Source organism: Condylura cristata, unplaced genomic scaffold (genome assembly GCF_000260355.1).
Source record: "Condylura cristata isolate star-nosed mole 26May11 unplaced genomic scaffold, ConCri1.0 scaffold00006, whole genome shotgun sequence".
Classification (NCBI taxonomy): Eukaryota; Metazoa; Chordata; class Mammalia; order Eulipotyphla; family Talpidae; genus Condylura; species Condylura cristata.
In genome coordinates this window covers 2,975,439-2,991,313 of record NW_004567107.1, presented here as the reverse complement: position 1 = coordinate 2,991,313, position 15,875 = coordinate 2,975,439, and the positions used below count along the sequence as shown (strand labels likewise).

Sequence of the window (15,875 nt, the reverse complement as noted above, 5' to 3'; positions counted from 1 at the left end):
TTGGCTGCAGACCATCATCTCGCTATCGATCCAGAGAAACACGGTATTGACTCCCAAGTGCGCTTCCTTTCTGCGAGATTGTCTCTCTTTGCTTTCCCTTCTCTTAGAGTCTCCTTTTGTGGTGCCTGTTCTTTGTCTTCCTGTGACTGGCTCCTGTCTGGTCAGAGTGGCGAGCTCAGTTCAGGCAAAGGGTCACGCGCACGGGGCCTGCGTCAGGTGTGAGGCCGCGGCCAGGGTGCCGCGGAGGCCTGTGCCCGCTCTCCGCACGCTCAGGGACGGGTCTGGAAGCCGCTCGGGAGCGGGGTGTGAGGATCATGCCCCTTGGGATGGCTTTGGCCTTGCACGTTGCACCGTCTGTTGCCTTCCCGGGGCTGCGTTTTCCAAAGGAGGAGCGTCGCGGGTCTGTGTTGCTGATGTGGGGGGAGGAGACACTCCTCGGTAGCTGAAAGGGAGAAACTGGAGCAAAAGCGTAGCTAAAGCGGTTCTGTGGGAATGCCACCCCAGACGTGGTTTTCAGGATGAGGGCCGCGGGCGCCGCTGTCTGTGAGATGGGCCCAGAGGCCATCGCGCGTGGCGGGTCAGCGCAGAAGCCCCCCGGGAGGGGCGCGGGCTCTGCTGGGCGTCGCCGAGGCCGGCGCGGGCGGCGGCAGGGACTTGTGCACGGCGCTGTAGGCAGCAGCTGCTGGCCCTGGACAATGCTCGCAGGAGCGGGCGGCTTAAATCCCTCATTTGTTTGAAAAAGAGAAAGGAGCCCTCCTCTCTTCACATTGAGCTGGGGTGCGGGCAGGAGGGAGGTGGCCGGAGAGGGATTTAGGCACCGGGCTCTGCCAGGCCTCCCAGCGTGGACCTCAGATCAATGCCTTCAGCTGGGCCCTGGCTGGGGGCTGGGGGTCGAGGCCCCCCCGTTTCGTGTCACATGCCGCATTCATTTCAGCCGCTGAGCCTGAATTACCGTTCGCTGCTTTCCGCTTTCTTTTCCCCCTGAAATGGTAAGAGCGCGTGTGAGGATGAAGTTCGTTTATCCGTGCTAATGCTTTGATTTTCCTTTTCTCTTTCTCTTTGCCGCAGTAGGTAACCAGTTAGGGGCCTTGGTACATCAAAGGTAAGCAGTGGGTTATGTTTTATTATTTATTGATCATCTCTAATTGTTTATTGACCCCCATCTGTACCCGTTAGGAAGTCAGAGGCAGAGCGTGCGAACACGCACGGGCTGGTTGCGCTCCGACCGCTCTGGGCGTGACTCAGTGAGCCCTGGGGGCAGCCTGCCCCGCTCAGCACCGGCCGTGGCTGTAAGCCGAGCGCACTCGCAGCACGCCAGCACTGTGCTTTCTGCCAGTGGCCACTTGATTGGAGAGAGGGTGTGGGGCCGCTCCCAGCTTGACGGCCCTCCTAGCGTCCACACCCGTCCCTCGGCCCCAGATGAGAGCAGCTTGCCCGGGATCCAGCTGACGTGACCACTGGGGCCTCCGCTGCAGAGAGAGGGCTCCGGACACCCAGAAGCTCACCAGTCAGAGGTGGCCTGTGGCCGCAGGGAGCCCCTTCCTCATGGGAGGACGCTGCGGGGCTCCAGCAGGCGTGGCCATCACCTCGACCTTCGCCAGAGCTGGTCCTGCCCGTAGATGTCTGGGGCTCTCTTGAAGTCACCAGACAAGAGTTGACCAAAAGATACTCCCCCCCGAGTTTTTGTTGGCTTGTTTTTGTTTTGTAATAAATTAAATGAGGTGGTCGGAGCGGCAAAGGCAGCTGGCCTGCATCCCACGATTAGTCAGGGTTCTGCGTCCCCCAAGTGCAGGAGCCAGGCTCAGCCTCATATGGCTGCAGGCCTCCGTCAGAGCTGAGCTTCCAAAGGCGCTGTGAAAGGTTCTCACCTTGAGTACCTTTCCCCCCACAGAGCGCGTGGTCAGGTTGTCCCCAAGGGCTGAAGAATGGCAGAGTTGGGGGTTGTGTTAGTGGGGTGCCCCTTCTAGGAACTCCCCTGGTACTGAATTCTAAAGGGACCATATACCACACCCTCCTCAGCATCAGAAAGCACTCCCTGGCCCCACTATCCAGGATGGACCCCACCAAGCAGGACCAGGACCACACCCCCATTATCCCTGATTCAGGGTGAGTGGGAATATCCTGGCAGGTAGAGGGAACCCTTATGCATCCGTGTGCACACCCCACTGGCACAGCATGGTACGGGGCTTCCCACCCATCACACCTCCTCTCCCCGCTGCACTCCCCTGAGCACGCACGGTGCCCCCCCCAGGATGGCGCCCCAGGAGGGGTGTTTCAAAATGCTCGCCTTTTTTAGCCACTTGCATTTAGCTTCCTTCAGCGGTAAATGTAAAGGTTTAATTGCTTTTGGGGTACTGGCAGGTTGGATGTTTTCCGCAGTGTACCATAGGGCGCCTCTGAAGGTTGGTCTGAGTCAGCACAGTAGTTGTGGGGTTTTGTTTTGGTTTGTCCTTTTTGTGGTGGGGTTTGCTTGCTTGCTTTAAAAAACGCTTAACCGGGGACGGGGGGCACGTATTTGCACAGTCCCACAGAGCGAGGGGCGGCCAGGTTGCGTCCTGTCAGCGGTGACCAGGCTGCCGGTGCTGTTGGGGTGTTTTACCTTAAAAGATACCAATAAATGAGAAGGAATCCGGAAAATAAAAGATTACAAAATAAGGAATGCTGGGGGGAAGATCCCCAACGCTTCGTCCAGAGCAGACGCCAGACGAGAAGCCTCACAGCTCCTGAGACCCTGAGAATCTTCAGGAGTCCCGAGGTGGGGTGGGGGCGGGGGCGGGGCAGTGAAGCCGACTGAGCACCTGTGTGGTCCTGGTTCCAGGAACAGCCGGGGCTCCTCCAGGGTCCAGGGCCCCCGGTCTGTTGAAGGGGTGATCAGCTAGAGGCTCACTAGCCCGAGCCGGAGTGGCCTGGCTGGCAGCACAGGGAGGCTCTTACCTTCCAACATGGGGAAACTGGAAGACCTAAGTTGGCTGCAAAATTCTCCATATTTTTTCCTGAAAATGTTTTTTGTTTTTAGGGCAGTTATAACAGAAGAATTCAAAGTGCCTGATAAAATGGTTGGATTTAGTAAGTATCTGCTTTGTCCTCTCTTCCTGACACCCGTCTGTCCTCATCTTAATCCCTCAGAGCCACACCTGTCCAAGAGTGCTTGGCATAAGGAGTGTTCTCAGGAGCCCCAGGGCGAGACCAGAACACTGGGCCATGGCTCCCGGCTCTGTTCCTCACCCCACCTGTGCGGCGTGCCCTCTGCCAGCCTGCCGTGTCCCCATAACCGTTTCTGTGGCTCGCTGAGCCCAGTCTGGCCTGTCGTGCTCTGAGCCGGGCTTGAGTGTCGCGGAGACAGTCGTCCGGCACATTCTGACACTGTTCACTTTGTTGCAGTTATCGGCAGGGGAGGGGAGCAGATTTCACGGATTCAAGCAGAATCTGGTTGCAAAATTCAGATCGCTTCAGGTAAGGGCTCCTTCCTTCCTTCCTTTCTTCCTTCCTTCCCCCCACAGAGCTCAGTTTGTAGGCTTCACTACTTCGCAGTTGTCCAGGTTCAGTGCCTTTGCTTGTTGCGTAGACGTGGAGGGGCTTGGGTAAGTATGTGCGAGTGCCGTTTCTTGTGCTTCTGGAGCTGAACTCCCGGATGAGAACTAGAAAGACCAGCGCAGAGATGCGCTGCCCGGCCGACCTCGGACGCCTCGCAGCTCTGGCCTGGCGCGGCCCCTCCCAAGCACCTGCTGCCCTGGGCCTCTGTTTTCTGCACCAGAATGTTGTGTAGCGGCCCTGGCGGGACTGGGGCCTGTGGCCGTGAGGTCACTCCCGGGAGCTTCTCATCGGCTCTCCTGGGTTACACCTTCACTGCCCTTTGCGAAATGAGGCCAGCCGCGGTCTGGCTACATGAGCACGTGTTAAAACAGTCCGGGACCTCCGCACGGGGTCCGTCTTGCCCACACGATATGGAGAGAGGCAGCATGCAGCACAGTTTCATTATGTTCATGGTTTTATCATCTGAGTTAAGTCTGGCCTGTTTCCATAGTGGAGGGGGTGGAGGGTGTTCAACTAGAGAAACGTTTGTCGTTTAAAGATAATTTCATTGTCTCGAAGGTCGTACCTGCTGCTAGCTAGCTTCTCCTTTTTCTGCAGTAAGAATTTGGAGAGGCCTTTTTTTTTTTTTTATGTAAGAGTAAAGCGATGTGCCATTGGCATTGTTGAAAAGTAAGATTCTGTTCTCTTGTCTGATGGCCCGGCCCACATACATGTCGCTGATCCCCTGAGGTAATCATGCAACAGCAGCGGTAACCAGAACACACCCCGCGAGTCTTACGCTGTGCCACGGGCCAGCGGCCCTGAGGGGCGGCTGGGGAGCCGTGGCCACGAGGGGCTCGTCAGCGCCCTGATGGGCCGGCTGCGAGCTGCGCCTGGGGATGAGGGCCAGCACCCAGACGCCCGCTCTGTGCCCGCCCGCCCAGGACTTGCTGCAGTGGAGAGTGTCGGGCGGAGCTGCCTGCTCGCGAGCCCTCCCCAAGTGGGAGCTGACGGCCTTAGCCTGGGCGCCGGGGCCTCTGCGGGCCGGCACAGGCGCCAGCCCAGAGGCAGTCTGCACGCAGGGGCCAGGGTGCGGCTTGCCCGATGCCCGCCAACACACCTCGTCTTCTCGATTCTTCTTATAGAGAGTTCTGGGATTCCAGAGAGGCCCTGTGTACTTACCGGAACCCCAGAAAGTATTGAGTAAGTTTGTTTTATTTACTTTTTCCTTTCACTCTTCTTCCTCCTTCCCCAAGTGGGGAGAAATGGAAGGGCAGGGCTGCTACTGGACACGGTCATCTGGGCCACAGTCCCGCCGCAGGCGCTGTTGCAGAGAAGGCGGGGAGGTCGCCGCGCCAGGGGTTTTTCTGCTAACCTTAATAAGCCCAAGAGGTACCATCTTTTTTAACACACTTCACGATTTCTCACAGCTGCCATAACACCTCCCTCATAAACCAGGCTCTCCAGGGTCCGGCCTGCTGACCTGGTTACTGTGGTGGACTTGGTCTTCCCCATGAAGACCACTGCTCAAGGGTCTGTTTGAGAGGCTTGTTGCTATGGACCGTTGAGAATCTGGTGCCCAGTGTCGGGCCGCCGCTGCCGCTCTCGTCCTCGTGAACCAGGGGCCTGGCTCCCGGTGGCCTTTGCCCTGGCCGTGCAGACCTTGCTCGGGCGTCTCGACTGCAGGGTCCCGCCACGGCCGATGGCCACTTCTGCTCCCACCAGCCCACACCTGCTGCCCAGCACTGGCCCCGGCCCCAGGGCTCCTGGGCAGGGCACTGCCCCTTCCGCTTTAGTATCCTGCGTGGCCCAGAGCCTACCGGGCCCAGCTCGGCAGGTGGGGCTGTTCCATTGTTTCCATTTCCCGGGGAGTGGAAGTTCTGGCATGGCAAGCATTGAGCCGGAACACATCTCACTGGCCGGTGTGCATTGTGGGGCGAGCAGGAAGGTCTCGCTGGACCGAGGGTTTGCTGCCCGTGCAGGTTAGCGGGGGCACAGCAGTGTTCCAGAGCCGCTGTGGCGGAGGATGCCCACCCCGCACACAGCGGCCCCAGCCGCCAGGCGGCACCTTTCCCTGCCGGTCTCTTCTTCCTCCCCATCTCCTCACCACCCTGCCTCCTCTCCGACCCCGGAGTCGCGGGGAAGGGACTCCGACGCGACGCGCGGGATCGGTTCAGTAGGCGGCACAGCCGCTGTTTCTTACCTGTCGCGGGGCCAGCATGGGACGAGGTGGTGTGAAGAATAAGTGCGGCCGACACAGGGCAGAGATTCTGGTGCAGAAAAAGGAATTGGCCCGACAGCGGCCCCGCCGGGCTGGTGCTGACTGGCGGGGCTGGGGCGTGGCCTCTTAGTGCCACCTCCCTCCCCGCCGCGTCACTCGGCGTAGGCGGGGTCACTGGGCGCGCGAGGGAGGGCCTGCACATCCAGCACAGGGCGCGGTCAGCACAGGTGGCCTTGGCCTGCTCGTGGAGTGGAGGCTCGGAGCCGCGACCGTGCTAACCCTCGCTTGCTTTCTTCCTGTCCTCCTCGTCGCTCGCTCTCCCGCCTGCCTAACCAGCCTCCGCGGGGTGTCCTCGGTGAGGAGGGTCGCGCTGGCCCAAAGCACAGGCGTGCCAGGGCGGGCGGCCCGCCCAGAGCGGCTGCCGCGCCAGTAGGCGGGAGCCGTGTTTGAGGCGTGGACCCAGCGCACCTGAAGGGCGGCGTGTGGGGCAGGGGCTCCGTCCGGCGCGCCCTGTGCAGTGTGATTTCTGCGTTGCAGCCCAGTTGCACACCGATGGCGAGCCCTCCGGGCCGGGCAGGAGCGGAGCTGGCTGGAGGGCGGCCGTGCCTGCGACGCTCCCTGGCGCGGCCCCGGGCGCATGTTTAATGCAGCTTCTCCTGTGGCTCTCTCCCTCCCAAAGACAAGCCAAGAGGCTCCTGGGGCAGATCGTGGACCGCTGTCGGAATGGGCCTGGCTTCCACAGCGACGTGGACAGCGGCAGCGCCATCCAGGAGCTCCTCATCCCTGCTTCCAAAGTGGGCCTGGTCATCGGCAAGGGCGGGGAGACCATCAAGCAGCTGCAGGTACGGGCTCCGCTGGGTCAGACCTTCCCTGGCTAGGCTTTGGGCTCAGCTCCCTCCCCCATGGGGCTGCAGCGCTCCCCAGAACCTTTGCCAGGTGCTTCCTGGCTCCCCGCATTTGGTGAGCCCTTTCTGGGCACCGGCTGTGGCCAGGCCTGATGCTGCGACGACGCTGTGAGCTCGCGGTGGCCAAGGCCCAGGTTGGGCTGCCCGGACCGGCGGCGGCGGCAGTGCCTGTCCTGCGTTGCCCGCGGGGCCTCAGTACGTCACATTCTTGGCCAAGGCTCGGGGGCGGGGCAGCGGCCACGCCGGGACCCTGCCCCCGTCTCCGCTACACGAGGCGCAGCTCGGGCCGCATGCAGGTGCTCGTGCGCCCTGCACCTGCTGGTCGTGGCACCCTCGTCTGGGACGTGTGGGGCCGGCAGGTTTCAGTGGCCAGCACCCCCGGCACAACTGGAGCTGACCCTGGCTAGATGCTTGTTTCTGCAGCCAAACATGGTAACAGCCGCACGCACCAAGGAGGCCAGGCTGCGGCCACTAGCTGTGGTGGGTTTTATCTTGAGCTTTTGGACTTCTGGGGCCGCAGGTCCATCCACAGCCATGTCGGTCGTGCCCGCACAGCCCAGTGCCCAGGCGGCAGGGGCACTCTCCATTGGCGATTGAGGTGCTAAGATTTGAGGTCCCAGACTCCAGGCATGGGCCCCCCGACTCATTAGCACTGGGACCTTAGGGGTGCTTCTCGGGTCCTCCCTCATTGGTGATGGGGCGCGGGGGCCACGTCCCACTGGTGGCTGTGTCTGCTCCAGCCAGGGCAGGGGTAGTCTTTGGCTCGGCGCTTGACCTCTCGTGCAGAGACTGGTTATACTTGGGCATCCGGGGCGCGGGCGGGAGGTGGGTTTGGAAAGTGGCTTTCTGTGCCATGCTTAGAATCGCCTCACGCGGCCCCGTGTTGGCGTTCTTGGAGCACCTGACCCCAGGGCTTCTCGCGGGCCTGTGCTGTTGTCTCTGACCCTGAATGCCTGCCCTTTGTGCCCCCAGGAGCGGACCGGCGTGAAGATGGTCATGATCCAGGACGGCCCGTTGCCCACGGGGGCAGACAAGCCTCTCCGCATCACTGGGGACCCGTTTAAAGTACAGGTGGGAGTGCCAGGGAGCGGGGAGCCCGGAGTACTGTCCCTGGCAGTCACTCTAAAGCTCGGTCAAGAGGCCGTAAGCTGTGTGTCGCTGTGCCCAGCCATGGTGCACTTGGTGAGCACACCCACCTGCCACAGAGCCAGCCCAAGACCGTGAATCTGATGCGCACACCACTTCTGGTGGTCTGTCTTTGTTGTCTGGCTTTGGCTTTCCGAGAACCGGGACTCATCCGCCTCGGTTTGCTTTGTGGGTGACTCCCACGGGGCTGGTGGGTGCAGGCGGCGCTGTGCCTTCTCTGCGGGAGGGCCCTGAGCTGGACGGCAGGGCAGGAGATGGTCTTGCCAGCTGGCATTGCGATCGGAGCTCTGAGCACTGGGTGCTTTCAGGCCTTCACCCCTGACCTCTAGATAGCCTGTGGGAGGGGCCCCTCGGGGAAAGGAGTCTCCCACATGGAACCTGTCCCAGCAGAAGCTGAAGGACCACCTGGCCCCACGGTGCGCCGACCCCGCTGGCTCGGAGGCGGGTCCTCGGGGCGTGCAGATCAGGCTGAGCGAGGCTGGCTTGCCCAACCTCACCCGTGGTCGCCTCAGCCCCCACGAGATCAGTCCTCACAGCTGGGCACCCAAGGCCCCCTTAGACTAGCATTTGGTCTGGAGGTTTCACTGGCGTCGGGCCTTTATTCAAGATTGTGTTCTCCATAAAGCCCTTTACCCGTGTTTTTGCAGCAAGCAAGAGAAATGGTGTTAGAGATCATCCGAGAAAAAGACCAAGCTGACTTCCGAGGCATCCGTGGGGACTTCAGCTCCCGGATGGGCAGCGGCAGCATGGAGGTACGCAGCGGTGACTCAGCCGGGCCGGCCGGGCTGGGCCTCGCGCCTGGGGCGCGCTCCCTGAACTCTTCAGCGCAAGCAGTGCACTCGCCCCGTCTCTTCTGCCACCCCTGCAAGTGCTCCCACGTCTGGGGGCCCGGGGATGGCGGCCGGCTGGGGGGGAGCCGGCTCCGTGCACCTCAGCGTGTTGGGGGTTCTGCTCCAGCGCTGCCCCCACTGGCCAGGCGAACTCTGGGTTCTCTGGGCTGGCTGTGCAGCAGTTGCGTCAGCTGGAAGCCTGTTTGCTGAGGGGGAATCGAAACGTGTAGAAGGAGCTGCTGTGACCTGGGCGGGCCTGCGGGACGCCGGAGCCAGGTTGCACGTGCATGCGTGCAGGAAGTGCAGCCTGGCGGCCCCGGGCGGGCACGGAGCTCCTGGTGCAGCGGCCGGCGGGCGTGGGAGCCGGAGCAGGGACAGGTGCTGTCCGCACGCTGTGAACCTGCCCGCTGCCCCCCACCGCCGGTGGGGCGAGGATGCGTGTTTCATCACAGGGATAAGTAGGAGGGAGGAGACGTTTCAGATGCCTACGTGTGGCATAGGTTTGGTTTTTACATAGAATTGGGAAGACAAATTTGCCATTTTTAAATATCTTTACCAGCAAAGTCTGTTCTTTACCTTTTTTTTATGACTTTTCATGAAATCTCGGGCTTACTGGACTAGATATACTTAGTGACAAGACTGTAGTTATCAACTATGGTGTTGTTCCAAAGAGGAAAAGCATTTCAGGGACACACTGCAGAATCGAATGCTCAGGATGTGTGTGTGAAAGTGTGTGTGTGTGTGTGTGTGTGTGAGAGAGAGAGAGAGAGTGTGTGTGTGTGCGTGTGTGTGTGTGAGAGAGAGAGAGAGAGTGTGTGTGTGTGTGTGAGAGAGAGAGAGAGTGTGTGTGTGTGTGTGAGAGAGAGAGTGTGTGTGTGCGCGTGTGTGTGTGTGAGAGAGTGTGTGTGTGTGTGTGCGTGTGTGTTCTTTAAGGAAAGAGATTTGCAGGAAGCTCTGATGAGGTTTTGTGTCTCTGTTTAGGTGTCTGTACCCCGATTTGCTGTGGGGATCGTAATAGGAAGAAACGGGGAAATGATCAAAAAGATCCAGAACGATGCTGGCGTGAGGATCCAGTTCAAGCCCGGTGGGTCTTGGCGCCTCCGTAGTGTGAGGAAGTGCCGACGCGCCCCGGAAAGCGAGGCCTCCTCTGGGCCCCTGAGCCCCTCTGGCACTGCCAGGCCTGTCACCCAGGGCCCTCAGGTGCCAGCACACGTTAGCCCGGAGACTCAGCCCTCATTCTTCACCGAGACCAGTAAACCAGGAGGGCTCAGCATGTCCAGCTGTTAGTGTCATCAAGTTTTAAAAAAAATTATTATTGTTTCGCAAAGTTAAAGACAATCTACAGCCGTGTAAAAGGACACACACATCAGAGTGAGACCTGGTTCCTTTAAGTTTTCTGGAAATCCCTTCATAAGCAAAACCTTGGGTTCTCCCCTCCACGCAAACTTACCTGACAATGGGGAGACCTTGCCTCGGGCTCGTTCTGGAAAGTAGGCTGTGATGCGACTGGCCTTCCGGATGCTGTGGCCCAGAGGCCTGGCACCTGCTGCCGTGGAGGCCAGGCAGTTCCGAGTCTGGCAGTGTCGTGAGCCCTGGACACTGGGGGATTTGTCTCCTTCCGAGTCCAGGCCTCCCCTAAGCCTTGTCTCCCTCGGCTTCCCAGACGATGGCATCAGTCCCGAGAGAGCCGCGCAGGTCATGGGGCCCCCGGATCGGTGCCAGCACGCGGCGCACATCATCAACGAGCTCATCCTCACAGCCCAGGTGGGTCGGCTCTCACTGCCCGAGCAGGAAGCGCTGCGGGGCCTCCCCCAAGCCCGGCCCTGCCCTCGGCATGTCCACGTGTGCTGCCTTGACCACCCAGAGCCTAGATTCTTTGCATAGTGAGTCCTGGCTGTTGAAACTCGTGGGCAGATACAGGGTAGCCCACCAAGTACTGTTTGTGCAGCTGGTGCGTAAACCTGACCCCAGTTCAGAGAGCACCTCGGGGCCCCCCAGGTCGCCTCCTGGGGATGTGCGAGAGCTGCGTGGCGCTGCTGGCGCGCTCACCTGCCGCTCTGGGCGTTGTCCTGGGAGCCAGTGTGGTCTGGGGGCCTCCTGTGTGTGCTGCTGAGGGGAAGTTCGAGTACAGCCGGAAGTGAAGAAAGCGCAAGAAATAGGAATTGGTGGTCCCAGCCCTGCCGCCAGCCGTGCAGCAAGGGGAGCCTCGCGCACACCAAGGGTGCTTGCAAGGTGCGGCTCCTCAGGGGGCCCCCAGTCATCTCAGGGTGTCCATGTGCTGAAGCTGCCAACACAGAATGCCCCGGTGAGGGGCTTCCCAGGCAGCTAGGGTCAGACAGCTCGGGAAATGAGCCGAAGGACTGCAGCTTCCTTTGTGAGGTCAGAGACCCTCGTCTCAGAGCGGCTGGCACGCCTGAAAGTGGGCTGCGTGCGGGGGTGTTTTAGCTGAGATCCCTAGAATGCCATCGTCGGTCTGCCCTTGCCGCCTAAAGCAGTCTCGGCTGTCTGCTCCCCCTCTCCCTCCCGCGGTGGCACGCCCAGCCCCTACCCCACACCGCAGGGCTTCCCACGCGCAGCTCCGCGGAGGCCGTGGCACGCGCTCCCCACCAAAGGAAGGGGCCTTCTCTGCCAGGAGTGCCGTGCCGGGGTCGCCGCGGGGAAGTCGGGGTTCTCCAGCGCAGGCTGTGCCGAGCCCCGGGGGACTCCCTCCTGGCATGAGAACAGGTGCCAGTTCCTTGACGTCCCCTTGCCCTGTGACTGGCTGGATCTGCGCTGCCCAGCGGCCGCTGAGCTGTTCTTGCAGGCCGGTCCGGGACAGTCAGACGTCCCCAGGCCCACTTGTTTTGCCTTCGGGTGCCCACAGCTCTTCAGCCCCTAGAATCTGGCGTGTGGTGGACTGACCCGGTGTGTGTGAGCCACGGGGAGGCCCTCCGTCGGGAGGCCAGCCGGCCGGGCGCGAGGGGCTCCCCAGGCCGCTTATGCCTGCTGTGCTGTTCACATAGCCGCACGCGCCCCCCCGGATACTCCGTGATTTGTGTTCATTCAGCTTCTGGAGCTCTGCGGCTCGACCGTGGCAGCTGCGTGGCTCTAGAGCGCGGCATTGGTTACATCCTGTCACTTAACCTCCCGGAGAGGAAAGTGCTGGTGGCGCGGCGGAACCCACCACTGGAGCTTTTGCTTCCTTACAGGAGAGAGATGGCTTCGGCGGCCTCGCGGTAGCCAGAGGAAGAGGCCGTGGCCGTGGCGACTGGAGCGTGGGGGCCCCAGGCGGCGTGCAGGAGATCACGTACTCGGTGCCAGCGGACAAGTGTGGCCTGGTCATCGGCAAAGGTGAGCGGCGGCTGCGTGGCGCCACGCCGTCCCGCTGGAAGCGGACCGCAGGGCGGCTGGGGGGACGAGGGGCCGGTCTCTGGTGCCCACGGCCTTCTGCAGGCCCCGCTCTCGTGGGTCCCCTCGCGGGGGGAGCAAGGGGTTTCGTGAGGGCTGGTGCCACAAGGAAGGTTGTAGCTGTGGAAGCGGCTGGGTTGTTGTAAGAGCACCCGCGGGCAGCCGCGTTTGTCATTCGCTGACCGACTGGTAATGAACTCGCCTCCAGGGAGCGGACGGGGCCACTGAGGATGGCCCCCACAGCCATCGCTTTCTGCCGGCCCGGCCCTTTCCCTCCCTGCACCTGGGGGTTTGTTTGGTCTTTGTCGGCGCGTCCTGCGAAACGGTTTCCATCCTTTCAGCACCTTCGCCCTGAGTACGGCAGGCGCCGCAGGGACGCCCTTCTGGGGCTGCCGCCTCCCGCCAGCCTTCTGGGACGCGGGGGGCGGGGGGTGCAGGAGACCGCTGGGCTGCATGCGCCGGCCTTCCCCCGCAGCGGCCGGCCGGCCATGGGTGGTGAGCACGGCCTAGCCGCGTGGAACTTTGCTGGATTTTCATGATAAATGATGGGGGTGGGGGGGTGGAAACAGCCTTTTCTTGAATCTCCAGTTTCTCTGAGCAGACAGCTCCCTGTTGGGATGTCCTGCCCCGAGGACCCGAACCTGGAACATCTGTGCCTGCTCAGGGCTGAGCTGGGCGGATCTTCCGGCCCCGCCCTCGCCTCCCAGGCCCTGCACGACCCCCTACACCCCTCACCTGTGTTCAGGGCTCTGTCCCAACCTTCATCCCTGCTTGCCCCTTGGTCAGCAGCCAGAACCCTGGGCTGCTTCTGGCCCCTGCTCGCCCCTCGGTGGCCTACCCGAGGCCCGCCCACTTCGTGCCTGTCCAGCTTCTGTGCCCTCAGAGCCATCCTGTCCGAGGTCACCCTGCGAATGTGTTCCCTGGGCCCTGACAGCATGTGGTCATCTGTCCTGTCACGGGCCTGCAGTCAGCGACACCACATGGCCAGTCTTGTATACTCGGAGCCGAGCTTATTCTGTAGGGGTCTTTTGCAACCCCATGAGGGCTGGGTGTGAGGTTCTCCTTGGGAAAGGCCGCGGGTGAGGGTGGAGAGGGAGCCACACGCAGGCCAGTAGGCCAGGTGCCCCCCCCTCACCCCCTCGCGGCCCCCCCCCCCAGCTCCAGCCTTTGGGCAGACAGAGGCCCCCAGGATTTCCATGGTGAATGCACGGTGGTGACAGACACTGTGGCCAGCCCTGCTCTTGTCAGCCAGGCTTTTTAGCAGGTTTGATTAATTGCTTTACGATTTCACGTCCAGACGGGGGGCCGCTGGTGGTCGCTTCTGCCCCCCATCAGGTGGCAGAAGGGGGCAGGCTGCTGAATGAGTGTGTAGACACCCACCATGTGCCAGGCCGGTGACCTCATTTTGAAGGAAGATGAACTTAAATTAACTCCTTCCGGCCCCATGCCATTTGGTGGCGCCTCGGGGTTTTATTCGCCTGCCGCAAGGGCTCAGGGAAGGGGGTGTGGGCGCAGGGTCTCCATCTCAGACACGCTGGCCCTTTTGTGCTCTTGCCTGCAAAGCCAAGGCCTGCTGCCGGGTGCGGGGAGAGGTCTCGGCTGAAACGCTGTTGCCGAGGAGGAAGGCGGCGCGTTCGTCTCCCGCCGTAAAGGCGCAGCCCGGCCCTGGCGTCGCGGGCAGCCGTTGCAGGCCTGTGCCGCCTCGAGCAGAGGGAAGGTGCCGGAGCAGTTTGCACCCCAAGCAGACCAGCTCCCTGCTGGGCCGCCTCGAACACGGGAGGTGCTGCCCTGTCCCGACGGCCGGCCTCCGGGGCCCCAGCGCAGGGCTGACCCGCTGCCTGCCGGAGGGACCCTGGAGCCAGACCCCATCCTGGCCTCGACGTCCTGACAAGCTGGGCCCTGGGCTTGCTGCTCCCGGTGCCCCTGACGGCCAAGACCGGCAGCCCCGAGGGCCCGCGGGCCATGGGTGGACCAGCCGGAGGTGTCCCTTGAGGCGGCCAGTGTCAGTCACTCTGGGTACTGGTGACTGCACCAGGAGGGTACCCAGGGACTGAGCGTTTGGGACTGCCCGCTACCCGCTTCGGATTTTACAGATTGTCTTGATTTGGTTTGCGGAGCTGTGCTGAGTGTCCCGGTGTTTTAGCGCTCCCTCCCCTCACAGGGGCTGCAAAGCTGATCTACAAGTTCTTCTGTGAAATTTCAAAAGAAGAATCAAACCATTGTTACGCAGGAGGAGCTTTTGTTACGCAAATTTCATTAAGAGACTGGGACTCTCACAGGTTTTTCAAAGAGTCTAACTAAATTTTCATTAGCCTCCCTCAGCCCAGGCCCCTGTGACCCGCCTCCAGCTGCCTCTATCAGACCTGACCCCTGGCAGGAGGCAGGGGCTGGGCAGGACAGGACAGGACAGGACTGGGTGCTCAAGGCCCGAGGGCGCTCTGGCCCTTCAGGGGCTGGAGGCGGGGCCATGGCCTTCCCCGAGGCTGAGACCCACTGTGCCCCCCACTTGTTCTTGGACTGAGGGGGGGCCAGTGCCTTTCGGGGGAGGGGTTCCAGTGAGTTTCAAGGGGTTCAGGGTTTCCTGGGTGAGGGAGCCCCGGATTCGGGTGGAGCCATTTAAAGCCTACAGAAGCGTCACCTCTTAGGGGAGAAAAAATGTTTGCGGCTGCGTTTAGCAATCCCCGCACGAGGCAAGCAGCTCTCCATTATCGTGTGCGCCCCGAAACTAATGCTCTTCCTTGTCCGTTGTCCCTGTTTTTGAAAGCGGATTTCTGTGACCCTCGACAGAAGGCTTGTTCCTCGGCATGCATGCCAGCGTGCGGGCCCCTTCCTGCCCTTCCTGGCCCGAGGCCTGCGCTCACCCCTGCCCTGTGTCCTGCCTGCAGGCGGTGAGAACATCAAGAGCATAAACCAGCAGTCGGGAGCACACGTGGAGCTCCAGCGGAGCCCGCCTCCCAACACGGACCCCAACCTGCGGATATTCACCATCCGAGGGATCCCGCAGCAGATCGAGGTGGCCAGACACCTCATAGATGAGAAAGTTGGCGTACGTACAGGCCCTCTCCCCGCCCGCTTCCTGAGGCGGGGCTTTCTGTTGGATGTTCAAGGTACCTGTTTCCCCGGCACCTTGGACTCCTCCGCCTCTCAGCCCTCACATCCCACCAGGGGCCCTCCACATGGCCAAGGGGGAGGGCTGGGCCAGGGCAGACCAGGGCCAGGCCCAGGAGTGATGGAGGGAGCCTCTGGCAGGGCCCGGGGCCTCCGTAGCGCAGGCCTAGAGCCGCGGGCTGACTCCGCCGGCGCCAGCCCACAGGCCGTGGCGCTCATTGACTCTGGCTTTAGTTGCAGGCACCTCAAAGCAGATAAAGAAAGGGAGTGTTGGAGGACAGATTGGCCACTGCTCACCTCCAAGGGGACGTAGCATGGCAGAGAGGCGTGGGCCAGCCTAAATTGACGGGAGAGGCAAGCAGGTTGGTCCCGACCCCCAGGGCACCATGCCAGGGCCGCGGCGGCGGCGCCAGCCGGACTGCCAGGTCGCGGTCTCGTGGGCGGAAGCTGCTCCTGCACGTCCAGCCCCCTGCGGGAAGGCAGGCTAGCGTGAGCGCCGTGCGTCTGCCCGCACCCGACCGTCCCTGTGGTTGGCCTCGGGGCGGCAGAGGGCGGCCGAGACCGCGACCGCGGGTGACGGTCCTCCGTGCCCACGCAGGGTGCCAGCCTCGCAGCGCCCGGAGCCTTCGGACAGAGCCCCTTCGGCCAGCCGCCGGCCGCGCCCCACCAGAAGTGAGTCTTCCCCGTCCGGCCTCTCCTCCCAGAGCGCCCGGCTCTGCCAGCCGAGCCTGCGGGCGCGGGCAGCTCTGCGTGCGGCTCCCCGCG

The 15,875-nt window shown here is 62.1% G+C and overlaps 1 protein-coding gene across 4 annotated transcripts in view; it reads left to right on the top strand.

Annotated features, from left to right (window-relative positions):
• FUBP3 (far upstream element (FUSE) binding protein 3) overlaps window positions 1–15,875 on the top strand; it is a 39,917-nt gene that overhangs the window by 18,453 nt on the left and 5,589 nt on the right. For 3 of the 4 annotated variants that reach the window (XM_012721477.1, XM_004677247.2, XM_012721478.1), the window contains 12 exons: window positions 1,069–1,102; window positions 3,017–3,066; window positions 3,382–3,453; window positions 4,659–4,716; window positions 6,414–6,576; window positions 7,612–7,710; window positions 8,433–8,537; window positions 9,597–9,699; window positions 10,279–10,379; window positions 11,804–11,945; window positions 14,888–15,048; window positions 15,709–15,782. In XM_012721477.1, the coding sequence (XP_012576931.1) occupies window positions 1,069–1,102; window positions 3,017–3,066; window positions 3,382–3,453; window positions 4,659–4,716; window positions 6,414–6,576; window positions 7,612–7,710; window positions 8,433–8,537; window positions 9,597–9,699; window positions 10,279–10,379; window positions 11,804–11,945; window positions 14,888–15,048; window positions 15,709–15,782 (1,162 nt within the window). The remainder of the gene's footprint in view (window positions 1–1,068; window positions 1,103–3,016; window positions 3,067–3,381; window positions 3,454–4,658; window positions 4,717–6,413; window positions 6,577–7,611; window positions 7,711–8,432; window positions 8,538–9,596; window positions 9,700–10,278; window positions 10,380–11,803; window positions 11,946–14,887; window positions 15,049–15,708; window positions 15,783–15,875) is intronic. The other variant, XM_012721476.1, reaches the window with a different exon arrangement.